The sequence below is a fragment of the Pleuronectes platessa genome, chromosome 14, assembly GCF_947347685.1.
Source record: "Pleuronectes platessa chromosome 14, fPlePla1.1, whole genome shotgun sequence".
In the NCBI taxonomy this organism is placed as follows: Eukaryota; Metazoa; Chordata; class Actinopteri; order Pleuronectiformes; family Pleuronectidae; genus Pleuronectes; species Pleuronectes platessa.
In genome coordinates, this window is record NC_070639.1 from 4,862,344 (window position 1) to 4,889,263 (window position 26,920).

Genomic DNA, 26,920 nt, shown 5'->3' on the forward strand with positions numbered 1-26,920 from the left:
AACACTAATCTGGATATTTTTCTGTTCCTGTCTTTTGCATTGCAAGATTTTTGCAGTGGATTTTGCAACATTTTCATGGACTTCGCTGAAAGGTTCTCATAAAATCAGTTTTTCATGAAGAAGTACCTGTAAAAGTCACATCTTACCAGTCAAATTGGGCTACATGTCGGAAATAGGGTCACGTTCATAATCTGAGGTGATTGAGGTCTGGTGCCCTACATTTGAAAGCTCTTCTGAGCTGGGGGTGAATCACTATGTGCAGAATGAGTTGTACATATTTCAGTTTGAAGTTTTATGCAGGACAGGAGGAGGGGAAACCACACAGCTACTCAGAATCTCAATTCAACTTGACAAGCAGCCGTCTACAGCAGCTCTCAACCTGGTCAATTCAAATTATCATCATCCTCTCCTAAATTAGCTATTTAAGGAATTTCACTCTGTGAGGTCATGCAAGGTAAGTTTAAATTACTTCTTTGTGATTATTCTCTATGTAATATTTTTTTTTCAAAGTGAAATCAGTTTCAGAGGCAAAGACATCTAACAACATTTGTTTTTGAGTTGTGATTTGAATTGTGCATTTTGTATAAAATCAATCATGAATAAGACCCAATCATTTCTTGGCCATAGCACCCAAATCTGACATGATAGAATTGCATCATTTATAACTTGCTTATAAGAATAAAGCAGTGTGTGCAGCAGTGTGTGACTTCAGACCACAGAATGAGTTGAGATTTATCCCCAGGCTTTTGATAAGCTCTTCTTCTCTCCTGTGTCAGATATGGATGGGAGGCTGTATGACGCCTACGTGGCATGCCTACAGCCCTGTGCCATCGGATTCAGCGAGGAGGTGGAGACGTTCACCCTCCAGACTCTGCCCAGAGTGTTGGAAAAGGCCTGTGGCTACAAACTCTTCATAGCAGGCCGTGACTGTGTCCCCGGGGAGGGTATGTCACCTGCATGTCAGAGACGAGACTGTATTAACTCATAGATGGAGTCCAGTCAAAGTTACATGGGTCTATTTCTTTAATGGAAGTCGTACATTTCTCTCCATCTTCTTGTTTCCTCCCTCCAGCCATAGTGGACTCAGTGGAGGAGAACATACAAGCCAGCCGGCGCCTCCTCCTGCTCTACACTGCCTCCACTTTCAGCAGCAAAAAACACACAAGCAGCACAAGCAGCTTGAGCAGCAACAATAACAACCTCTCTAAGAACAACAACAGCGAAGACAACGGTGAAAGCAAGATGGGTGAGGGAGGCAGCGGCGAAAGAAGTGAAGAAGTCTTTCCAGACACGAGGCAGAATCTGGAGGTTCTGCTAGCAATGCACAAAACGCTACTGGAGGGATCGCTCAAGGTGAATAACCAGACGATTGTTGACAGGGGATTCATGTTTTACCTACACAAATGTAATTCCTGCATAGAGGAACCTCTTAAGTGCAACCCAGGTCCAGTGGAGTTCTTCTGTCTCAATGTTGAAACAAAAATAAATTGTTATTCGTTTATATAGCTCACAGTGCACGATTTGCTTTTTGAGCCCATCGGCTATCGTCTGATGACGAATTAGCTGCTGGGGGCAACTGGCACTATTTTTGGGCTTCCAGTGAAAAACATCAGATACATTGGTCAAAGCTCTGTCGACTTGTTTCTTTTATCACACAAGGCGAACATTTAACCATAAAAAACAATATCCCTTTTTGTGTTCTAGGTCCTAGAACATTTAGTCTCATCTCCATTTACAGCTATCTTTATATGAACTCAGATGAATTGAAAAGTGGATGGCCTTTGCATTTCAGTCAATGTGTTCCCAAACTAGGAAACCAGAACACTTGCTGCCCCACACATCTGGTCCCTCACCTGCAGATTCTGCATATGCATCTGCAAAATCTGTTCTTAAAAATGATGGTTTCATTGATTAAACTTTTAGTTCTGTACTGAAACACAGTATTCTGGTTCTAACTTGAGTTGCTGCTTTACAGGTGGTTCTGGTTGAGTTGGAAGAGATCAACTCGGCTCAGCTGGCTCTCTTCCCGGAGTCGGTGCAACACCTGAGGAAGAAGCAGGGTGCAGTGTGTTGGTGGAAGGAGCAAAGGAAGAGGCAAAGAAGGAGGACATGTATGACAAGGAGAGAGGATGAGGAGAAGGCCGAAGGTAACGCGCAGCTGTCACCGTCCCTCTCTCCTTCCTCCAGGTTTTGGAAGGAGATCAGGTATTATATGCCAGTGAGGGGCAAGAGGGCGGTCTACCCCGAGAGAACTGCCCTGTTGAACTTATGATGGGCTGACGATATGCTTCAGAAATACTGTGTTGTCAGAGTAAGCTGTGAGGTGAACAGCGGGACTTTCCTTCAGCTCATGGACCTTTTCAATTTGCACATTTTGGATGGTAAAACTTGTGCAGAGGATTCCAGTCTGGATGATCTTGCATCACCTGATCTGTTGATATTCCATAGCAAGTGGAGACTGAAGAATCACCTGGATAAAGGAGGACGGATCAGACAAAATCATCATGTATAAAAGTAAAATGTACATATGTAAAAAAACTGACGTACGGATCGGTATCTGCTATGTGTGCGCCATTCACCGCTGCGGTGTGGCCATTCTCCGTAGGGGCATTAGCCTGCAGGAGAATATGCTAACTAGTGAACCTGTTATGTGAGCCATTCACCGCCGCGGTGTAGTCATTCGCTGTAGCCAAATTGTCTGCGGGGGAATATACTACCTGGTGAGGTTCCCTATACGGGAATATAGTGAACTTGGCACATGGCAACATATGCACCGGAATTTCCCCTTTAAGCCCAGCAAACCACCTGAAATGCAATAAAATAATCAGTCTGCAAAGCACATACAAATTATTCACTCACATGTTTTGTTTGTATCGCCAATATTCAAAACATGATTCGTTTCATCGGGCTTAACAAATGCGACATCCTGTCCTTAACCCTCGACAAGAGTAAGGAAAAACTACCAAAAAAAACCCATAAACAGGAGAAAATGTAGAAACCTCAGAGAGAGCCACATGTGAGGGATCCCTCTCCCAGGATGGACAGGAACAGATGTATGCCACGGCAAGGGTGCAATGAATCCCTTGGCATTGTTCGCATTGTATCGTCACCATTTGAGGGGATGAAGGCACGCCGAAACATGCCTGTGACTACCCCGGACGCAGAGACGTGATGGATCCCGAGATCTGACATGCAACAAAGGATTTATGCAGCGGAGATTACATATTAAAACATCAAGGCTGCAGATGATGTTTGAGAGTCAATATTCCTTCTTGTGGTGTCCAACATAGCATGAGTAGCATTGATGATGGAGTGTTGCAGTCCTAGCGGTGCCACATCTTAGTGAGTGCGGGGACAGCATCCAGGTGTTAGGCCTCAGCTCTGGCAGGGATGGCGAAGCTTTGAGGAGATCTCGTCATGCATTTTCGACCATTGATTGGTTGAAGAGGGATGCAAGCGTTTGATCATAGAGGAGAAAGAACAGAAAGCAGTATTATTCTGAACAATGATAATTCAGAAGTCTCGACAAGATCTATCAGACTTGTTGTGAACATGTGTTCTTCTAAGACTAGAGAGGATAAGGTCATGTAGAGGATTAAATAAGTGTCCTTGTCAGATTTCCTATTAGACTGCTTCCGTTATCGTATACTCTGACTCACCTTGACAACAATTCAGTAATAAGGAAATATAAAGCCAAGGTAAATGTTAGGTAAGACTGTCATCATTGAGGATTCATAGCTTTTCTATTGTAGCAGCATTGACACATGATAAGGTTATAAGTTCTTGATCTATTCACTGCTCTGTAGGAATTGGATGAATACCATGGGGTCAAGACGCTCGGGTATGGTTGGACAGATGGGATTTCCCTCTGCTTAAACAGACCGCCTAATGCGGTGGATGAGTGCTGTGGCTTATTGTGGCAAGTGAAGTATGTCACCTGATATATGTCACATGATTTATGTCACCTGATGTATGGCACATGACTGAAGCAGCGCAGCTCGAGTTGCCTGCCAGAGCTAGCTCGCTGGCTTCGCTCCATTTCAGTCCGACAACTCACGTTTGATTATTTATCTTATTTATTACGATATTTATTATTCACAGTAGAACATGTTTGTGTTTGGCGTCTAGGCTCCAACTTAATCCCTCCCCATATGCTAACACAGGAATGATGGGAGTGATGAGCTAATACTGTAACCCCCCAACACTGCACAGATTTTGAGCCTGACGGATGAATCGGTATCTGTTATGTGTGCGCCATTCAACGCCGCGGTGTGGCCATTCTCCATAGGCGCATGCCTGCTGGAAAATATGCTACCTAGTGAGCCTGTTATGTGTTCCATGCCACTGCGGTGTGGCTATTCTCCATAGGCGCATGCCTGCTGGAGAATATGCTACCCAGTGAGCCTGTTATGTGTTCCACGCCACTGCGGTGTGGCTATTCTCCATAGGCGCATGCCTGCTGGAAAATATGCTACCTAGTGAGCCTGTTATGTGTTCCATGCCACTGCGGTGTGGCTATTCTCCATAGGTGCATGCCTGCTGGAGAATATGCTACCCAGTGAGCCTGTTATGTGTTCCACGCCACTGCGGTGTGGCTATTCTCCATAGGCGCATGCTTGCTGGAAAATATGCTACCCAGTGAGCCTGTTATGTGTTCCACGCCACTGCGTTGTGGCTATTCTCCATAGGCGCATGCCTGCTGGAGAATATGCTACCTAGTGAGCCTGTTATGTGTTCCACGCCACTGCGGTGTGGCTATTCTCCATAGGCGCATGCCTGCTGGAGAATATGCTACCTAGTGAGCCTGTTATGTGTTCCACGCCACTGCGGTGTGGCTATTCTCCATAGGCGCATGCCTGCTGGAGAATATGCTACCTAGTGAGCCTGTTATGTGTTCCACGCCACTGCGGTGTGGCTATTCTCCATAGGCGCATGCCTGCTGGAGAATATGCTACCTAGTGAGCCTGTTATGTGTTCCACGCCACTGCGGTGTGGCTATTCTCCATAGGCGCATGCCTGCTGGAGAATATGCTACCTAGTGAGCCTGTTATGTGTTCCACGCCACTGCGGTGTGGCTATTCTCCATAGGCGCATGCCTGCTGGAGAATATGCTACCTAGTGAGCCTGTTATGTGTGCCATGCCACTGCGGTGTAGCTAATCGCCATAGGCGCATGCCTGCAGGAGAATATGCTACCTTGTGAAACTGATTATGTGCGCCATTCACCGCCGCGGTGGGGCCATTCTCCATGGCGCATGCCTGCAGGAGAATATGCTACCTGTGAAACTGTGATGCGCACCATGCACCCCCGTGGTGTGGTCATTCGCTGTAGGCACATTGTCGCGGGAGACTATATACTGCCTGGTAAGGTTCCCCCCAACTGCCCTGGCTGTAGGAGAATATATTGTGAACTTGGCACATGGCAACCTATACCCCAGAATTTAACACTCTAAGTCCAGCAAACCACCTGAAATGCAACAATTTATTTTTTCCCTCTGCTTCAACAGACCTCAGAGTGACAATGGGAGCCACGACAACTAGGGCTGCACAATTAATCGAATTGCATGATCGTCAGCGATATTGACATTTAAAATGCGTGCTTTGCTACATATCCAATCAAGCGCTTTTTCGACTAACATTCGCTAACCACCAGAGGGAGAACAAGATGGGAGTTGTCATGCACACACCCTGCAGCGGTAGCCAGAACAAACGTTTTGTCTGCAGCCAGTTCCGGTATTTCTTAGAAGAGTAGAGACAGAGAGTAGCCATCACGGTGTCGTGTGAAAGGTAAATCAATTATCAGGAGCAGAAGGCGAGGCGCTAGTCCTTCGAAAAGGGTCATCATCCGTTGTTTGGTAGTTTTGGAATTTAGGGCAAGTGATGATAACCAAGAACAAATCATGCCAGAGTACGTTTAGAGTTGTGTTTGCGTCTCATAGCAATACAACTACCTTGTTTAACCACCTGAAAAAAAAGAACCCACAAACCATAGTACAACAATTGCATCAAGGCCAAAGCTAACATTACCTCCCTGAATCTCCGTCCATGTCCAACGTCAACAGAGAAAACCATAAACGACCATGCATGGTGCGACGCGTATCCATCCCCTTCCCGAAGACACACTGGAATAACGGATGCGATCGCATTTCATTTGGCCAAAGACTGGTGTCCCATAAATACTGTGAGCAATGATCAAGCACAACAATGGAGCCGAACATGTCCCTGACAATTCACTGCATCGATTGTAATTTGCAATGAAGAGTCGATGCTTACAGACGTCATTTTTTCCCATAAGAACCGCCAGGAGAGTCGATTGCCCAGGGCCTAATGAAAGATGTGTACATTAGCTGGAGTGTAGCACAACATGGAAGTGAAAGCAGTGTTCTTGTGCATTTAAACATAAAAACGCTATAAAAAATATATTGTTCCTAAAATGTATGAATAATCATGATATTAATTAGTGATGTGTCCTCCCGTGTCGAGGCTTCGAAGCGTGTGTCGAGTAATCGAGGATGATTTTTATGAAGCGCGTATCGAGGCTTGTGTTGATGACGTATGTGATGACGTTCGAAGCCTCGCGAGCCGGCCGAGCACGTCACTGATTCAGGAAAGGGTTCGCGGGTTTGGTGTGCGATTCAAAATAAAAGGGGCCGCGAAACGCAATGGATTCCCCCCCACACTACTTGTCTTGGGACTTTATTGTGCGTTTGCTTGCAATATATTCTGAGTATTGCAGGGAGAAAAGGAATTTATTTCCTAAGTTGTACAAACTTGCGGTATCTTTTCTTTGTACCGCAGCATCATCTGTGCGCTGTGAAATGATAGTTTCTAAAGCAGGCGAAATTATTTCAAAAAAATTAATCCGCCTGAAACCCAGCACTGTTGAGAAGCTGATGTTTTTAAATAAAAATAAATTAACTGTTATCCATTTTGTACGTGTATTGGCATCACAAACATCATTAATTCGTTTATTCAATTCAAAGCCTCACACACCAAAGCCATGGTTTCATTATAATTACATTACATTTAATGTCCACTTGATGGCGCAGTAGAGCAAATGAAGCACCATGAAGCTTCGGCCCATGAGCGAACCAATTGGATGGAAAGCTTCAAAGCTTCATGAAGCTTCATCTCGCCATCACTAATATTAATATTGATCTAAATAATCGTAATTATGATTTTGGCCATAATCATGCAGGCCTTACGACAACGCTACGCACAGAAGTGTTGTGGTGTCTTGACACAACAGTAAACCACCACTCTCTCACATCCAATGAAAGATGTTCAGAAATTTTCAAAGAAGGTTTCCCGAGTCGGACATCGCCAAGACGTTCATCTGCGGAAAAGAAAAACCCGGGTACTGCTCAGTGTGTCTATGAACTGTTTCTCACACCACAAGTAGATTATGACCACCAACAGTAGATTCTGACATATTTACTTCCTCAAAGTGCACCAGATTGTAGTCGACAATCCGAAGACAAAATAGTTGCCCGCGAATTTAATATTCGATCATTCGTTAGTTACCTCATAGCGTGTGTTATTCGCGCAGCTGTAATAAACTTTGTTTTACCGGAGGTGCTGATGGAAGTAGCTGAGGAGTGAGCCATCTCGCTCCCTTCCTATCCTTGAAACTCGGGCATGTGCAATGCGACAAATATAGCACATGGCACGTCCGTTGCGAAATCATCGCATGCCAGAAGTCATAAGAAAGTCATATATAAAAGTTATTTAAAATTATTGCATCCAACATCTATGAGGGCCCATTTGAGGGTTCAGTATCTTGCACAAGATTGAACCCCAACCTTTGGTTGGAGGAAGACCACTCTACCCGCATATATATTATATTATATAATTGAATGTTTCCGGAATAACAAAACATATTACCTGCTAGCATTTGATTCCTTTGGGAAAGGTACTGTTGTCAGGAGACAGGAGCTTCAAACCCATGGCTGGAGATTGGACTACAACTCCCACAATCCTGCTGGAGTGACGTACCAGGAAGTACTATAGCACGAGCCGGTACCGTAGTTGTGTTTACATCACGTGCAGGGAAGATGGCGTGTGATTCGAGACTGAATTGTCTCATTCATAACGTTCAGTGCAGACTTCATTCAGCAGAGGAGACAGGATGAAAGCCCCAGCGGATCCAGGCGCGCTTCCTCTGCCTCCGAAGGACAACATCCCGCGGTGAGGGAGAAGTTGGTAGAGCAGAGATGTCCCGGGAAGAATCCGTCAGCGAAGCTGCAGTCAGTGACGCTGCCACCAGCGTTTGTTCGGCCTCGCGGAGCCGCCTTCAGTCAAGAAGTAGTTGAAATTAACTCGTGGCTCAGACCGGATGAATTAAACGCTTCGGGTGCGCAGGAGTCGTGGCGCAGACGCTTGACGTCCGATTCACACGTAGTGAATCTTGAAGGACCGAGCCGAAATTTCGGAAATAAAGCGAACTTTTTCGGAGGAGGAATCACTCGGATTGAGAGAGACAACGACCCACGGAGGAACAACGGTCACTTGGTCAACGGCTGAGACGCTGTAGCAACAGGTAGCCATACTGCAGCAGCAGTGCGAGCAAGAGGGGTTGATGGGAAATGTCTCTCTGGTTAAATAGACCACCTGATAAGGTGGGTGTGTATTATAGATGGTTGTGGAGATTGAGGTATATCACATGATGTATGTCACATGATGTATGTCACGTGATTGGCGCAGCGCAGCTCGAGTTGCCTGCCAGAACTAGCTCGCAGGCGTCGCCATATTTCTCATCAAAAATAAAAAATACTGTATGCAGAATTGGTTCATTGCAATAATTATTTTTATTTAATGATGAACTTTTTCAGGTATTGTTATGAAACACTAATCTGGATATTTTTCTGTTCCTGTTCAGTCAAATTGGGCTACATGTCGGAAATAGGGTCATGTTCATAATCTGAGGTGATTGAGGTCTGGTGCCCTACATTTGAAAGCTCTTCTGAGCTGGGGGTGAATCACTATGGGCAGAATGAGTTGTACATATTTCAGTTTGAAGTTTTATGCAGGACAGGAGGGGAAACCACGCAGCTACTCAGAATCTCAATGCAACTTGACAAGCAGCCGTCTACAGCAGCTCTCAACCTGGTCAATTCAAATTAGCATCATCCTCTCCTAAATTAGCTATTTAAGGAATTTTACTCTGTGAGGTCATGCAAGGTAAGTTTAAATTACTTCTTTGTGATTATTCTCTATGTAATATTGTCTTTTTATATTCACTTTAATTATTAGTTAAATTCAGTATTAGTATCATATTAACTCAGGTGTTTATATAGTACTTAAATACCATACTAATCCTGGTTCCATTTGCAGTTTTTCGGCAGCAGATTATGTAAATATTAAAACCACTTAGGTGCAAATATCTGTTTGATTAAACCCCAAGAAAAGTTTTTATTCTTCAGCGGGTTCACTACAGACGGATTTAAAACAGCTCTGTGATACACAAGAGAGAGATATTCAGTAACTTTAATTGGTTCCACTTAAGAGGAAGAAACACATCGAACTGATATCTGAATGGTATTTGAAGGGGAGGAATTTTGGGCAAGTGTTATCTCTTTTCATTTCTTAATGGTTCTAAATCATGGTCCATTGTTTGCTTTGTTAGAAGAGATAAGATAAGGGTCCCACTCCTTCCAAGATCTTCCACTAAGCAAATCTATTTGACCACAGCCACATGGATCATCACGATCACTTCTTTCATTCATTAACCTGCCCTGCATGTCTTTGGAACGTAGGAGGAAGCAGAAGTACCAAAAGAAAACCCATATCAAACTGGGATTTGAACCCAGAACACCCTGCACCAAGATATAGTGATAGAGCTTAATATAGGTGACGTCAGATAAAACCATTGAGATCAACACATAGAGCGTCTTTAAGTATTTGACCTTTTCCATCCAAGCCGTGGAACTTCCTGGGAATTCACACAGAGAGCTTTAGCCCTGCCTTCTTTGTGTGTAGGAAGAAGGCAGTCCCAGTTCTCTTTCAGTGGTGTCTGCTTGTGTCACACGGCTGTCAGTCACGTGTCAAGAAACCGGTGTTTGAGAACATGAGCCATGTGTGAGAAATCTTAAAGAAACCTTACGAAATGTTACCTGTCCAGACCTGAAGATGAGAGTCCTGGAGGGGACAGGCGGGATCTGCAGCTTGTTGGCTGCACTGCTGCTGACATTCGCTGCGGCAAACAGTGAGTACTGATCATCACAAATCTCCCTCTGACACAAACAAAAACCTCTGCTGTTGGAAATGAATGTCAACATTCTGACGCAAAGCACAAAGAAGTTGTTTAACTTGTACTTTTTACTGACTCTGAGGTTTGAGTGTTTTTAGTTTCAATGTTGTTCCAGTCAAAGAATCAACAGGAAAACCCTTGTTGGTTAATGAAAGAGGTGAAGTTGAACCCCATGAACTGTTTTTAGCTCCTGACCTGTAATATGAGATGCAGTGTTTATAGGAAAGGGCTTTATATATGCAGTCTGTGAAATTATGGCCTGTGTTGCAACGTTATTGTGACATTTCCTGTTTGCAACCTGTCAAACAAGCACATGAGAAACCTACTTGTTCAGACTTTCGCTTCAAGAGAGAGACAGCATAAAATCACGACAAATCATTTAGATGAACTCACTTACATAAGCAGTTTGTTTCATAAATACATACATTATAATATTTATTCATTATTTCTCAACCACTCTCACAAAGCATAAGTAACACAGAACTACACAAAGGTGTCAGTAAACCAGTTTTTATTTTAGGCATCACAAAGCTCTTACTAATTACCCTGCGTCTTAAACGTGTCAGCAAGCAAAAGCATATATATATATATATATATTATTTTACATGAATAATATTGTGTTAATTTAGCCATATATTTGATTGTATTTGTGCTTTCAATATAATATCTCGATTAAATTTCTTTGTCATGAGGCTTTGACATATTGACATCTTAGGGAATCCATATTTAACATTCTAATACTTAGGAAGAACATTCAGCAGCCATTTTTTTGTCCCTTATATAGGCATCGGTCCACAGAAATACATAACAATAAGGCTCTTTATGGACAACCAAAAATGTCATATACCTGAGATCAGTATTTAAACCTTCTCACAGCTCTTGTACACTACATTATATTGATAAATATGTTTATTGAAGAACACTATATTGACTTGGTGGAAATGGTTTTATTGCCCTGCCCAGAAGCATTATGATGAATAAACCTTTGTAAACAGCATAGGTAACTCATTACTCTGTGCACTAAAATCTAATTGAATCAGGAAATGATTCCCAGACTAGGAGAGTCTCAGAGTTGCAGACCAGGTCTTCAATCAAACAGAATGATTGAAGAAATATTTTTCAGAGCTGAGCTGAAGATGTTGTAATAAGGAGTATTTTCATTGTCTGAATTATTTATTTCTTTTAAAAGCGTAAGGATGATTGGGAATTTTACCCTGTTTTCGGGGAGATCACAACGAGAGGAAACCCATTTCTTAGGGCTGAGGAAGAAAAATATAAAAGACAAACAGGATATCTTGGGAGTTGTCATGGAGAAAAAGAATGAGTTACAACATCTCCTGCTCTACTTTATCTTTGTGCAATACGTTAATATTGGAACATCTAATCATGGTCATTAACACAATTTCCACTGTGAGCCAAAGCTCTGCTCTGTCAGTGTAAATTAGCCTAAACTCAAAGCGCTCCCTTGTATTTTCTCTTTGTTGGAACCTTAATAAGACAGATTTCTCACTACAGGTAATTAAACTGTGATTTTAAATCACACTTTGCTTGTCCTAGTTAGAAAAACGTTTGTTTGCGCCGTGAGGAAAGTTAATGTCGTGGACAAAGTGAATAGAATGGCCCTCAGTGGATCACATACAGCTGAGGCCAAACAGTGCCTTCAACAAATCGTGCACAATCACAAATATCAGTCCAAGATTTATTCATTATTTCCTGGGAAAATGGGGAAGATGTTGAAAAGCGCACTATTTTGCAATGTTAAATCTCATCTCTCATCTCATCGTCATCCGCTTATCCGGGGTCGGGTCGCGGGGGGAGCAGCTCAAGCAGGGGGCCCCAGACTTCCCTTTCCCAGGCCACATTGACCAGCTCTGACGGGGGGATCCCGAGGCGTTCCCAGGCCAGTGTTGAGATATAATCTCTCCACCTAGTCCTCGGTCTTCCCCGAGGTCTCCTCCCCACTGGACGTGCCTGAAACACCTCCCAAGGGAGGCGCCCAGTGGGCATCCTTACCAGATGCCCGAACCACCTCAGCTGACTCCTTTCTAAGTAAAGGAGCAGCGGCTCTAATCCGAGTCCCTCACGGATGACTGAGCTTCTCACCCTATCCCTAAGGGAGACGCCAGCCACCCTTCTGAGAAAACTCATCTCGGCCGCTTGTACCCGCGATCTCGTCCTTTCGGTCATCACCCAGCCCTCATGACCATAGGTGAGGATAGGAACGAAGATCGACCGGTAGATCGAGAGCTTTGCCTTGCGGCTCAGCTCTCTTTTCGTTACAACGGTGCGGTAAAGCGAACGCAATACCGCCCCCGCTGCTCCGATTCTCCGGCCAATCTCACGCTCCATAGTACCCTCACTCGCGAACAAGACCCCGAGGTACTTGAACTCCTTCACTTGGGCTAAGGACTCATTTCCTACCCGGAGTAAGCAATCCATCGGTTTCCTGCTAAGAGTCATGGCCTCAGATTTAGCGGTGCTGATCCTCATCCCAGCCGCTTCACACTCGGCCGCCAGCCGATCCAGTGAGTGCTGAAGGTCACAAGCCGATGATCCAATGAGGACCACATCATCCGCAAAAAGCAGTGACGAGATCCTCAGACCACCGAACTGCAACCCCTCCCCACCACGACTACGCCTCGATATCCTGTCCATGTATATCACAAACAGGATTGGTGACAAGGCGCAGCCCTGGCGGAGACCAGCACCCACTGAGAACGAAACTGACTGGGTGCCGAGGACCCGAACACAGCTCTCGCTTTGGGAGTACAGAGATTGGATGGCCCTGAGGAGAGACCCCCTTACCCCATACTCCCGCAGCACCTCCCACAGTTTCTCCCGGGGGACCCGGTCATACGCCTTCTCCAGATCCACAAAACACAAGTGGACCGGATGGGCATACTCCCAGGCCCCCTCCAGGATCCTTGCGAGAGTGAAGAGCTGGTCCGTAGTTCCACGTCCGGGGCGAAAACCGCATTGTTCCTCTTCAATCTGAGGTTCGACGATCGGCCGAACCCTCCTTTCCAGCACCTTGGAGTAGACTTTACCAGGGAGGCTGAGGAGTGTGATACCCCGATAATTGGTACACACTCTCTGGTCCCCCTTTTTGAACAGGGGAACCACCACCCCGGTTTGCCACTCCTTTGGCACTGTACCCGACTCCCACGCGATGTTGAATAGGCGTGTCAACCATGACAGCCCCTCAACACCCAGAGCCTTTAGCATTTCTGGCTGGATCTCATCAATCCCTGGGGCTTTGCCACTGCGGAGATGTTTGACTACCTCAGTGACCTCCACCAGGGAAATTGACGACGAAACACCATCAACCTCGAGCTCTGCCTCCAACATAGAGGGCGTGTTATTCGGATTCAGGAGTTCCTCAAAGTGTTCCTTCCAACGTCCGACGACCTCCTCAGTTGAGGTCAACAGAGTCCCATCCTTACTGTACACAGCTTGGATGGTTCCCCGTTTCCCCCTCCTGAGGTGCCGGATAGTCTTCCAGAAACACTTTGGTGCCGACCGAAAGTCCTTCTCCATGACCTCTCCGAACTTCTCCCACACCCGCTGCTTAGCCTCCGACACGGCAGCCGCTGCAGCCCTTCGGGCCTGTCGGTACCCTGCAACCGAGTCAGGAGTCCTCCAGGATATCATATCCCGGAAGGCCTCCTTCTTCAATCGGACGGCTTCCCTGACCACCGGTGTCCACCACGGTGTCCGAGGGTTACCGCCCCTTGAGGAACCTAAGACCCTGAGGCCACAGCTAGCCGCCGCAGCTTCAGCAATGGAGGCTTTGAACACTGCCCACTCCGGCTCAATGTCCCCAACCTCCACAGGAATGCCAGAAAAACTCCGCCGGAGGTGTGAGTTGAAGATACCTAGGACGGGGGCCTCCTCCAGACGTTCCCAGTTCACCCGCACTACTCGTTTGGGCTTACCAGGTCTATCCGGAAATTTCCCCCATTCCCTGATCCAACTCACAACCAGATGGTGGTCGGTTGACAGTTCCGCCCCTCTCTTTACCCGAGTGTCCAAAACATGCGGCCTCAGATCAGATGACACGATCACAAAATCGATCATTGATCTTCGGCCTAGGGTACTCTGGTACCAGGTACACTTATGAGCACCCTTATGTTCGAACATGGTGTTTGTTATGGATAATCCATGACTAGCACAGAAGTCCAATAACAAACGACCGCTCGGGTTCAGATCAGGGAGGCCGTTCCTCCCCACCACGCCTCTCCAGGTATCTCCATCGTTGCCCACGTGGGCGTTGAAGTCACCCAGCAGAACTACGGAGTCCCCTACTGGAGCCCCATGCAGGACTCCATTCAGGGTCTCCAAGAAAGCCGAGTACTCTGAGCTGCTGTTTGGTGCATACGCACAAACAACAGTCAGAGTTTTCCCCCCTACAACCCTTAGGCGCAGGGAGGCGACCCTCTCGTCTACCGGGGTAAACTCCAACACCGCGGCGCTCAGCCGGGGATTTATGAGTATCCCCACACCCGCCCGGCGCCTCACGCCCTTGGCAACTCCGGAGAAGAATAGAGTCCAACCCTTATCCAGGAGTACGGTACCAGAGCCGAGACTGTGCGTGGAGGTAAGCCCCACCAGATCTAACTGGTAGCGCTCCACCTCCCTCACAAGCTCCGGCTCCTTTCCCCACAGCGAGGTGACGTTCCACGTCCCCAGAGCCAGCTTCTGCCGCCCGGGTCTGGTCCGTCGAGACCCCTGACCTTCGCTGCCACCCATGTGGCTGCGCACCCGACCCCAACGGGTCTTCCCACAGGTGGTGGGCCCATGAGATGAAGAGAGGGGGGGTGCCACGTAGTTTCTTCGGGCTGTGCCCGACCGGGCTCCGTGGCAAACCCGGCCACCAGGCGCTCGCCATCGAGCCCTCCGTCTGGGCCTAGCTCCAGACGGGGGCCCCGGGCTTCCTCCGGGCCGGGTCACATCTCCTCTTCCGTCGATATTCATTGAGGCTTTTTGAACCATTCTTAGTCTGGCCCCTCACCTGAGACCACTCTGCCATGAGAGACCCTACCAGGAGCACAAGGCTCCAGACAACACAGCCCTCAGGTTCACAGGGACACGCAAACCTCTCCACCACGATAAGGTGACGGTTCCAGGAGAGGGCAATGTTAAATGAAGTTGAAAAAAAATCACCCCTTGATCCAGATCCGGATCATAATTAAATGGGTTCTTTCCCATAACACATCATTACTTACAAATGGACAGGAGTGAAAACCTAACCTCTGTGATGAAGATAATAACAATATCTCTTGTACATAAAGTTCTAACTGTTTAGCATGTTGTGTTATTGTTACACACGACATAGACTTTGTCCAAGCTGACGTGCGTGTTACTTACACCTCCTGACTACAGCAGCACATCTCTGACTAACTGAAGCTTGTTAAATGAGAGAGCAGGTTTTTCCTTGTTCATATTGATGTATGATATGTATCAATGAAGGTACACAATAACTATTACGCCCAATGATTGTGGGGAAAAAGGACATCTGGCCTCACTAATAAAATCCCGCGCACTGCGTCCATATCAAGAATGTTAAAGCCATTTCAACGGATATTGCGTTTGAAATGTTTGTTGAGTCAGTGTTTTTTTTTTCAACCTGCAGCCTCCTGTGAATTAAATAGGTCAAAGGAGGCAAATATTTACTCTCACACTTTTATGGTTGAGTCTCCAGGAAGTCCCGTACCTGAAACAGGTCAGGATTGTGTTCAAGAGGAAATTATTGAGATGGGGTCTGGTTGCACAATAAAATTCCCCTCTTTATTAAATCAGACAGAGACACCTGACGCCAAAGGTCAATTTTCTATACAACTACAGCAGCCTAAAGCAGCTTGGTCTGATGATTTATAGAAGGAAGAAGTGAGTAATGTTTTCTCAACTCTAACGTTAATCTACATGTGAATAAAGCCTGTGTCAAAGGGCTATGAGTAAATAAATCAATCAATCAACTGCATTGACAACCTTTGCCGTCAGTCTACGGATATAACAATAACAATAATAACAAAGTTTTTCTATAACGAAAAAACTGACAAAGTGCATTACTAAAAACAAGGAACTAAAACTGAATAAAACATGTCAAAGCAGAAATAAGAAAAAATATAAAAGCACTGCTTGCATTCAAAATAAGGCATTAAAATGCTTAGAATCAGTTAAAAATGTGGTATTCAAAGATTTTAAATCAGTCAAAAATTCAAAGGCTTTAAATAATTTCCAGTCTTTTTTTAATTTGCAGCGTGTTTCTGTATTTACATGTGCTATGTTGACCAGTGGTGAAGTGTCATGTTGCAGCTGAACACCCCTCAACTCCTCCTCCCCTTCCAAACATTGGAGAGAACCTGTGGTAGTCTTCAATTGTCATTAAAACTCAAAAGGTGTTTAGCTTGTCCACTCTGGGCTACTGTAAAAAACATGGCGGCCTCCATAGAGAGGACTCACTCCTCATGTAATTTGAATATAAAGGGCTCATTCTAGGGTAGATAAAACAACAATTTATACAATTTAGATGAAACACACTAGCGAAAACATCACTAGTGTTATTTTATATTCAATTGCTGACGGTAGATTCCTTTCCTGTAAATATTACACACTGGACCTTTAATTTGTACATGCTTTTTCACTTTGCCTGTGTATTCTTACTTTGCAGTGCGTATCTCGGCCAGCGTAGGTTTTTACCATTGAACGATGAATCACAAATGACTGGTTTCCCTTTGCACCGTCCCATCCAGACCACAGTGGGGAGACAGAGACCCACCATGCGAGTGCAGGACGCCTCCTCTTGCTGAAGTGTCACTTTCGACATGCTCACACCAACGTGACCTGGAGCAGAGCAGGGAGTCAGAATGGGAGCCTGCCCAGTGGAGTGGAGGTCCGGGATGGGCTACTGTGGTTTCTACCTGTGCAGACTTCTCATGCTGGAACCTACACCTGTGAGAAAAGGTATAAAACACAAGTGTCATAGTGGCTGTGGGAACATCTTACAACATCCAACACTAACCAACATCATCCAACACTAACAACAATATCCTACAGCAAGGGTCAACGTTTTTCAGGCCAAGGACCCCCAAACTGGTGGAGAGATGGAGCAGGGAATATACTATATATATTGTATAAAATAGTTTTTTATAATAAACTGGGCCTAGTGCTATATATAAACATAGCTACCCTGTTATTGCGTATTCAATACTAAGCTATTCAAATATAACAAAGGTGCATATATTCATGTTTTTAATTTAAACATGTGCACGGTACAGGATGGCCATGCCACTGCCATTTATAAACATACATCTTGCATCCAACACTGAGCTATTCAAGTAATTCACAGATTCATGTTTTTATTTTTAACATACATGTAGAAGAGACAGTGAATCCTCAAGCCATCTGTGGATGCCACACATACTCCCAAATCAGTGAGATGTCGGACCCTGATGGGTAGCACACAACTAACGTTGGATGGATGGAAGTTGTCAGACAGAGGGTCAAATCAGCCTCACAATATGTTGGATGCATGTTAATGTGTATTTAAAGACATTTAAATTTGTGGAAAATTTGGTTAGAAAAAAAATCTAAAATTATAAAAAATATTAAAAAAAATCTTATCAACCAAACATTTCACGACCCCCCTCCAGTACCTCCGCGGACCCCCTAGGGTTCGCAGACCCCCTGTTGAAGACCTCTGTCCTATAGCATCCAACATTAACAAACACTAACAACAGCATCCAACAGCATCCAACACTAACAACACTATCCTACAGCATCCAACACTACCAAACACTAACAACATTATCCAGCACTTACCAACACTAACAACACCATCCAACACCAACACTAACAAAATCATCCAACACTAATAACACCATCCAACACTAACAACACCAGGTACAAGACTGGACCATTGAAGATGAACTTTGGGGTGTCGGTGTCGTCCGGAGAGTGTCCTGATCCATCTGAAAACATTTCAACCTCGAGGGGAGTCATTCTCGGTCTTCCCTGCAAACAGAGAGAGATCTTCCGACTGAATAACCGCAGGAGCATAAGATGGATGAAGGTAAAAACGACCCCATGATTTTTATTTTCTGTTCATCATGCAAATGCAACACTACCCCCAACACATCTATAGTAAGTGATGTTTAAATTACCGTCAACTGCCTCATTTTCTGTTGATTTGCACTGGTCCCTATAGTGCTGCTGTTGTCGAAACACGACTAGGTGTGGAAGGGGCTCAGCAATGTTAGATAATCCAAAACCCATTCTCTCACCGTGAGGTAGTTGACAGCGTAACTAAACCAACATCAGTTATCCACATTCTCAAGGACAGTCCCTCTGCATGATTATTTTTTAGTGTCCAGCCAATACACACGATAAGGAAACCTTATTGGAATATTAACAGTGTTAACAGTAGTTACATCTCTAACTGTATTTTACTCATTTGTTACATGTTATATGCAAATATCTACTGATGTGGGTCTACATGAGGAATAACAGTTATTTACAAATTGATTTTAAACCCTTATAGTGGGTTACAACTTCCTTATGGTGCATGTATTTCTGTGTGTAGGACTGCCGCCTAATTGAGCCGATGTCTTTGAAGGAGGACGGCTACATGCGGCTGCATCCGGCCTCAGAGGAGGATGCTGGGAATTACACCTGCCTGGTCAATGTTAGCCTGGATGGGAGGACCTACACAGCTGCACGTAGCATCCAGCTGACCATGAAAGGTTTGTACTGTAGGTCACTAAAATACTTGAATGACTGAAACACAACTACTCATTGTTCTATTAGAATTTGTGTGACATAATTGTTTTCCTTTGTTCACATCAAGAGACCATTTTAGTTATTGTGGAAACTATGTGAGATTTCTAGAATAAAGTTGTAATATTATGATCGTAATATCGTAATATCATATCAGAAATTGTTGAATAAAAAATTGCCATAATCCTAATATTTGATGCAAAATATAAATGCTTTTTTAGGATTACCAGCAGCAAGTTTTCAGATCACTCATTGTGTTTCTTTCATCTTGGTTTATATGGCCTTTACAGTTGTTTTCAGTAATATTGTATCGTAATGTACCGTATTATTTTTTGTCACACTTACAGATATTACACGTGTAATAATTACAGAACCGATGGTGCTGTTCCCCAGAGGACAAGTGGTCCTGGTTGAAGTGGGCAAGTAACGCTCTGTCACAAACTATGACCACTATGATAGAGATACACACGTCTTTCAGCTTTGAGTTTACAGTGTGACATCTGCAAACATGACTGCATGTTTATTTATTTGATTGTCCATTGTATAGGGACAGCGCTTGATAAATCAACAAGCCAATTTTCATTTGTTGTCCCAAGTCATGCCCTTGACTAGTAGTCCAGGAAAAGTAACTCATTTTGCAGACAAAAATCGAATTAATTGTAAAATATGTTTTTTCAGCATAGATCATTTCTATGAGGTGTCCAGAACAACATACTAAAAGTCCTAAGAAATCCTAGTTGAGGAAATATGTTTAATTCTCATCATTCTGAGATGTGGGCCAATAAGGCCGGGCAACAATACACCCCAATGCGGCTATTTTTTTCCTTTACTCCTACCACAATAAAACGTTACATGGTAAAAGTATACATGCAAAGTAACTTTTTTTTGTATAACAAGTTTCTTTTGAATTGAATTTGAATATGCACATGAGCTCCACACTTATTGAATATGTCCTAATTTGCATAGGCAGAAACACCATTAATATGTATGACAAATACATCGGCCCAATCTTCATCCAATCATCCTACTGTCAATGGGTGATGGAAATGCTGCTTTTAGACTGGCCACTAACCTGAAAACCGCCTGGCTTGGTAGTAAATAAGCATGTATACTTTTACTATGTAAGGTATTATTGTGGTAGGAGTAAAGGAAAAAAATAAGCCTATTTGAGTGTATTTTGGGCATATTCGATTAGTGTATAGCTCATTTGCATATTCAAATTCATTTTTCTTTACTTTCATTGTGTAAAGTTTCATTTTGATGGGGCGTAAAGGAAAAAAATAGACCCATTGGGGTGTATTGTTGCCCGGCCTTATTGGCACACATCTCGGATTGATGAGAATTAAACATATTTCCTCACCTAGGATTTCTTAGGACTTTTAGTATGTTGTTCTGGACACCTCATAGAAATAATATATGCTGAAAAAAATTATTTTACAATTAGTCGATCGTAAAACGCTACTTTGCCTGGACTATAGGGTGTGGCCCCTGTAAATTTAACTGTGAATGAGAATTAGTGCGGTAATGCACCTTGACAAATGAACCGAGAATTAGTTTAAAATTAAGTTATTATTCGAATTCGAAGCAGTGAAGAAACCCTCAACGCTGCTCTTACTAAAAAACATATTTTCCTCTTTCTTTATACTTCTTTCATTAAAATTCCTAGAAGCTCTCAACTCTTCAGACCTCTCAAAATCGTAATGATAATAAATTAATAACACTGAGGTTTACACATTTTGTTTAAGGAGTATAAACATCTGCAGAATTGTCTAAGTCAATACGAACACTCTGAAGTCTTTTGCCTGTCATGTTAAAACCTTATATGTTTACGACTAAATCTTTGTGAATATTCATCACTCGTGCAACAATATATACTGGCTTTATGCAGGAGTTATGGCGGAATAGAGGGGCTTTACTGTTGTCTTGTGACCTAATTTAACTTGCAGAGTAACAGCTGCTTTGTTTATTCATTTCACTGACAAGCAGGTATGAGAGCAGAGCTGGAGTGTAAGGCCTTCATAGGTTTCAGTGAGGACCATATCACCTACATGTACTGGACTATTGGTGGGACATTCACTGAGGAGCATGAGGGACTCAAGGAGTCCTGGAAATAGTGAGTATCTGCCAACTGTCTCACGTTTTCATGGAATAAGCTAGTAATATTTATACTGACACTTCCTCGGAAAAGAGTCAGACGGAAATGGAGCCACAACCCATGTGAGATAGCTCACTCTCCACAATCATCTATGATACATACCCATTATAGATGATTAGGTGGTCTATTTAAGCAGAGAAAATGTCCCATCAATCACTTTTCTTGCTCTGCTGGGACGTCAGTAATGCTGCCAGTTGCTTCAGCCCCTCCAACACCCCAGCATCAACCTGAAGGCCCTGACTAGCGGGGTTATAAATATTTGCTCATCAATCCCATCATATCTATGTAATCATATCTGGGGGAGTCATTAAGTCGGAGCTAGGACGCCAAACACGAACCTGTTCTACGGTTGCAATTAACATTTGAACCTGCGTGACCTAAATATGACTAATTCTTTTCGGCAAAATCCAGGAATCATTCCCTGGGAAATTGATGATTGTGCTAAACACATCTTATCTCACAATGTTGAAAAGCGTCATCGAAAAAAACTGAATCCACCCCTCAGTCTGGAACTGCGGCAAACTTTAGCTGTAAACAAAGCAGAGCAAAAGCAATGAAAAAGCAACATAAAACTCATGTTTGACTTATTTATCACTGACTGACTGGTCTTGTCCCTTCTAGCACTCATGATAGTGGGATGGTGTACGGTCTGTCCACTCTGTCCATCTCTAAGGTTCCTCGTCTCTTCCTCGATGTCCCCATTCATTGCCATATAGTGACCCAAACAGGAGAGAAAGACGGATTGGTGCTGCTTCAAGAAGGTCATTTCTTCTCTTCTTCGTTGCTCTCTTCTTTTAAACATGACAGTGCTGTGCAGTAAAAATCAATTTGAATATTGATTCAAAGTAGCAAAAACGGATTTCACTAAAAGGGGACATATTATGCCCATTTTACCACAAGTTGACATGGTTTCTTGGGGTCTTAATGAAATTCCTCTAACACATTTTGGTAAAAATACCAAAAGGATCAATTAAAACAGCCCCCTTTTTATCCTATCTAAAACAGCCCTCCTCAGATTGACCTGTTTTGAGTGCCTGGTCCTTTAAAAGCTAATGAGCCAGCTCCACTCAGATGTCTGACGGGTAGCAGCAGCAGCGAGAGAGACTCCTATTTGTCTTGTGACGAGGGAAATATACAGAAGCTCGTTCGCAGACACTCAAGCATGACGTTTCTGACATAGAGGAACAATAAAAAATCGCGGGAGTTGTTTTTTTCCAGAGTTTTGGGTTGGTAGACATGCCAGATACCCGAATTAACGTGTAGAAGCACTACAAAAGTGAAATTTTCATAATATGTCCCTCTTCAAATGCAATCAAGCTGCACCAAATTCCTTCCAAATGTTTTTCATCATGATCCATGTATCACTGAGAAAATGTGAAAGAAAATAAGAAATCCTGGCTCCGTCCCCTGACCTGTGTCTAAAGACCTTATAAACCACTGACTGTTTGCAGTGGCAGAAGGGACAAGAGGACATTTCCACTGGGTAATTCCCGAAAGTCTATCCTTGTTGCATGTTGAATAAACCGTCTGACTCCTCCTCTCTCCAGCCGACCACAGTGCCTTCTACACCACCATTGCTCTGTGCCTTACTGGCATCATAGCCTCTCTGGCCCTGGCTGCAGGCTCCCTCTTCTTCAAAATAGAGGTGGTGTTGGCTTACAGGAAACTATTGAGATATTTTTCCAAACAAGGTTAGTTGAACTCCTTGAACTGCATGTTTCCAGGGAATGGCTTATTTGAGTCATTGCTTAGTAGATTACAATTCTGTGCCAAGGCCCATCAGTCCAATTATGGAGCTTCATTTTTAAATCACTAGATCCGTATATTTATATGGATCTGCACCAAATAGCACACACACCCTAACTACTAATGTTATAGAAAGTGAAAAAAACGAATTCCTGGATCTACCACCTCATTCAGATCTGATTAATGCTGTTTTACCTGACCCATTCACATCCTTTCACCAAGTTTCAAAGAAAATCCTTCCACTTGTTTTTGAGCAATCTTACAAATATAGCCTCCTTGGCGTAGGTAACATAATGAAATCTATCGGTTGAAAAGTAGTCTGTGTGTATCAGAATAGTGGAATGAACCAAAAGTGACAAAAACAAGTTAATTACAAAATCGTTTCGTAGAGATGAAGTTAATCATAAACAGTGTGATAGTGACGGTGATCCTAATCTGAAGCTCCACAGAGATAATGCTTTCTTCTCTACAGCTCCAGATGGGAAACTCTACGATGGTTATGTGAGCTTCCTCCATCCAGACACCCTGAGCTCATCTGAGACAGAGAACTTTGCCCTGCATATCCTGCCTGAGGAGCTGGAGAAGAAACATGGCTACTCCCTGTATATCAGAGGACGAGACGACTGCCCCGGAGAAGGTCAGGTTATATTTTCTTTATAGTGATTGCCAGTAGAAAAAAAAAAACTGTAGCGGTAACTGGAAATGCGTCATTGCCTGTGTTTGATCTCTAACAGCCTTGCATGACGTCATAGCTGCTACTCTCCAGAAGTGCTGCAGACTGATCATCTTACTGTCTAATGAGACAAAATCTCCCACTGAAGTCAAAACAGAGGAAATGTCACCATTATGCAACGACCAAAACCAGCTGTGCTACGAACAGACAATAGGCATTTACGACGCTTTGACGCAGAACGACACCCGAGTCATCCTGGTGGAAATCGGTGAGGATGACTCTGCGGTTCCCACTCAGAACAAAACTATTTGTGTAGCATCACTATGACTCAATATCTCCTCTCCTCAGATACTCAACCCTTACTGACAATAATCCATCAATTCATTGACCTTCAGTTATGCTTCAAAATCTTTAATCAATGCCGCAAATACCCTTATCTTGCTGATGTTCTCCTTTACACTTGACATCTATTGCACTTCTGTCCGTCCTGGGATGAGGGATCCCTCACATGTGGCTCTCTCTGAGGTTTCTACGTTCTTTTTCCCCTGTTAAAAGGGTTTTTTAAATAGTTTTTCCTTACTCTTGCTGAGGGTTAACGGCAGAGGATGTCACATCTTATTAAAGTCCTATGAGAAAAATCATGATTAGTGAATATAGGCTATACAAATAAAACATGTTTTTTCCCCCCACTGATCATTGTGAAGGCTCAGTAAAATGCAATGCCAAGTCATTTAACGTGGTAATTTTAACATATGCTCAAAATTCTATTCAAATCTACCAGGTGGCCCAGTGGATTACAACCGCCTGCCAGAGTCTCTTCACTACATCAAGAGGAAACAAGGAGCTCTGAAGTGGGAGAACGCCTCACCTGGAACCCAGAGTCTCAGCAAGTTGCACTCAACCAGAAAGTTCTGGAAGAAGCTGAGGTACCACATGCCCTCAGTGCCCGTAGGAAAACACCAGACAATTATTTAACCCAAGTGAAAAACTTGATCCAGCCTCCAACATTGATTTGTTACATCGTGAGAGGGCTGCTTCCTGGAGATAAGCTGGGGTCTGACATGTGGAAACCAGACTGCAATCTGAAACGCACTGTACGCCATTACGGGCCAGCCAGCATCAAGATTTTTTGTTATCATTACTGACTACTGTAAACACTGAGTCTTTGACCTGCTCGTTTCCCAGCTACGCAAGCAATTCCACACTGTGTGCAAGGTATTTGCTGAATTTCTTCTTCATACTAAAGATTTTTCTTTAGAAAGACACTGATTCACATATTTCTCCAGATGGCTTTGCGGGCAGTGTGAGTGGGTTCACATTGATGCGCTGTATTCGAGTGTGTGTGTGAGTGCTTTGTTTTCTAGTCTTGATGACCACTCAAACCACACTTTACAGAGTGGTGACGACATTTTACTCTACTGTTTTCCTCTTCAGGACATAATGGCTTAACACGAGGGCTCTCAGTATCATTTACTAGAATGCAAGCCTATTTATAAATCAGTATATTTTTATATTTAAGATATTCTGTTTCAGTTATTGCAGATAGCTTTTTTGATTTTAGTATTTTCCTTTGTCTTTACTTCTCTGACGTCCAATGAAAGTAACAAAATGGTTCGAAGAAAGAGAGAAAACCTTTCAAGATAATCTTAACTCGGTTTTCAGTAGTTAAATCACAACTGAATAAATTGGTTAGATAATCAGAATGAAATGAGTGTCAGCTTTGGCAATGTTCTTCAGCCGCCTGCTTCACCTTTTACTATGACAGGAAACATTTGTTGTGCATATCTAACCTGTGATTACAGATTTAACCTCCTAACTGTATGACCTCATATTCTCTTGTTGCGTATGTCAGTTATCATAAAAAATCATTTTCCTCTGCTGTTGTAACAGTAACATAATCTTAGTCTGACTGGAACCTTGTAATTGTTGACAGATTGGGGAGAGTACAAGGGGAATTTCCTCCATCTTGTTATTTTAAAGGTTATTCAAGATTATCCGAGGTCCAAGTTTCTCTAGATGAGCAATATTTGGCTCAGTTTTAAGAATAAGTGACACTGAATAAATAGACTGACTGAACCAAGTTCAATTTCAAGTTGTGATTTCAACACTTAAAGGCATTTCTGTTTTTCAACTCATCAGATTCGTAGGAAGTTGGTGAAAATGGCCCTAGATCCATCCCAAAATTATATTGGTTCTTCCATGGCCCATGTTCCATCCTTCTAGCAAGTTCAAATAAATTCACTTCAAAATATTTCTTTTATGTAATCCTGCTGACAGACAAACTCTTCGTTGGAGGTTACGAAGAATTGCTGAGTGATTTTGATTGGGGAAATAGTTTCATCTTTTTCCAACTCTGTGTCCCTGTGCAGACATAAATATTGAGATGCTTGAAGCCTGTCTCATGTTGATGTAAGCTGATTAGAAAACGGGTTTAGATTTCCCGTACTTGCTGACAGATGTCTTGTGTCCAGCAGCAACAGGAAATAACTTCTTTTGAAAACCACTTAAGCTCAACGGCCTCAAACCACCAATTTACCATCTGAGTAAAAAAAGAAAGCGTAAATGTTCAAAAACAGAGGCATCATTGTCGCAGCTTTAGAGGCAAACACTGAGCACAATTCCGAGCTTTGAATTCAAATTTCTAAATTTCAACTATAACCACACATTAGGCTTTATTTGTAAGAAACGCCAAACATAAGAAACCACAACCCTTCACTGACAGACTCTGTGAATCTTCAACAAGTATTTCCTGTTCAGCCTTTCAGAGAAACATCTTATCTTTGTTATTTTATCACTTCAGAACCTCAGATATCCTCTGCAGGTTTCTCTGTGCAGTCAAGTTCAAAATATTTACAACCAGTCATTAGGAGAACAAGTATTCAGGCGGATAACTGCTTACAATATGAGAGTGATTATTTTTGGGGTAATGTCTTGGCTTTGCCTCTGGAGCTGGTAATGAGAAACAGTTGTCTTGGCAGCTCCACATTGACGAGAGAAGTACTGTTTTAAAAACTGCAAACTCTAAATAACTCGGGAGAAACCATTTACTCACTGAACAATGAGGTCTGTGTTGTTTATGAGCAACTTATGCATTACATCTTTATATTTTAGTTAAAGTACACAGGTTTTATGAAGGCCAATCATCCCTGATTACGCAATTTTACATGCTAGTCTCTTTTTGTCATCTTCTGTATAAAGTCATTTGTTCTTTGCTCTATTTGCAATGCCCTTTAAATGTTGCTGTAGCACAACACTTTCCCAAGTTGGGATCAATAAAGTACATCTACTCATCTGTCCATCCATTTGTCCATGCGTCCATCCAT

At 43.4% G+C, this 26,920-nt stretch overlaps 2 protein-coding genes across 4 annotated transcripts; both read left to right on the forward strand.

The window, feature by feature from the left end:
• Positions 1 to 68: 68 nt before the first annotated feature.
• LOC128455805 (interleukin-1 receptor type 1) lies at positions 69 to 4,470 on the forward strand. The gene is made up of 3 exons (XM_053439682.1): positions 69 to 944; positions 1,073 to 1,353; positions 1,976 to 4,470. Exons 1-3 carry the CDS (start codon positions 779 to 781, stop codon positions 2,270 to 2,272), a joined length of 744 nt encoding a protein of 247 aa, XP_053295657.1. The 5' UTR covers positions 69 to 778; the 3' UTR covers positions 2,273 to 4,470.
• Positions 4,471 to 9,298: 4,828 nt separating this feature from the next.
• On the forward strand, positions 9,299 to 26,893 carry LOC128455808 (interleukin-1 receptor type 1). Of its 3 annotated transcripts, none has more exons than XM_053439688.1 (11): positions 9,299 to 10,203; positions 17,001 to 17,211; positions 18,151 to 18,319; positions 18,830 to 18,989; positions 19,395 to 19,442; positions 21,010 to 21,136; positions 21,800 to 21,939; positions 22,726 to 22,869; positions 23,397 to 23,561; positions 23,659 to 23,865; positions 24,379 to 26,893. In XM_053439688.1, exons 1-11 carry the CDS (start codon positions 10,128 to 10,130, stop codon positions 24,570 to 24,572), a joined length of 1,641 nt encoding a protein of 546 aa, XP_053295663.1. In that variant the 5' UTR covers positions 9,299 to 10,127; the 3' UTR covers positions 24,573 to 26,893. The 3 variants fall into 3 exon arrangements, with proteins under 3 accessions (XP_053295663.1, XP_053295664.1, XP_053295662.1); XM_053439689.1 differs by having other exon boundaries at positions 18,863 to 18,989; positions 19,371 to 19,442; XM_053439687.1 differs by having other exon boundaries at positions 9,302 to 10,203; positions 19,371 to 19,442.
• Positions 26,894 to 26,920: the final 27 nt, after the last annotated feature.

Bases quoted from the DNA above. Each gene is read 5' to 3' on its own strand.
- LOC128455805 (XM_053439682.1), top strand. From the start codon at position 779: ATGGATGGGAGGCTGTATGACGCCTACGTGGCATGCCTACAGCCCTGT. The intron at 945-1,072 runs GTATGTCACCTG...TCCTCCCTCCAG, and splicing joins TGACTGTGTCCCCGGGGAGG to CCATAGTGGACTCAGTGGAG. The intron at 1,354-1,975 runs GTGAATAACCAG...GCTGCTTTACAG, and splicing joins TACTGGAGGGATCGCTCAAG to GTGGTTCTGGTTGAGTTGGA.
- LOC128455808 (XM_053439687.1), top strand. From the start codon at position 10,128: ATGAGAGTCCTGGAGGGGACAGGCGGGATCTGCAGCTTGTTGGCTGCA. The intron at 18,320-18,829 runs GTAAAAACGACC...TTCTGTGTGTAG, and splicing joins GGAGCATAAGATGGATGAAG to GACTGCCGCCTAATTGAGCC. The intron at 23,866-24,378 runs GTGAGGATGACT...CAAATCTACCAG, and splicing joins AGTCATCCTGGTGGAAATCG to GTGGCCCAGTGGATTACAAC.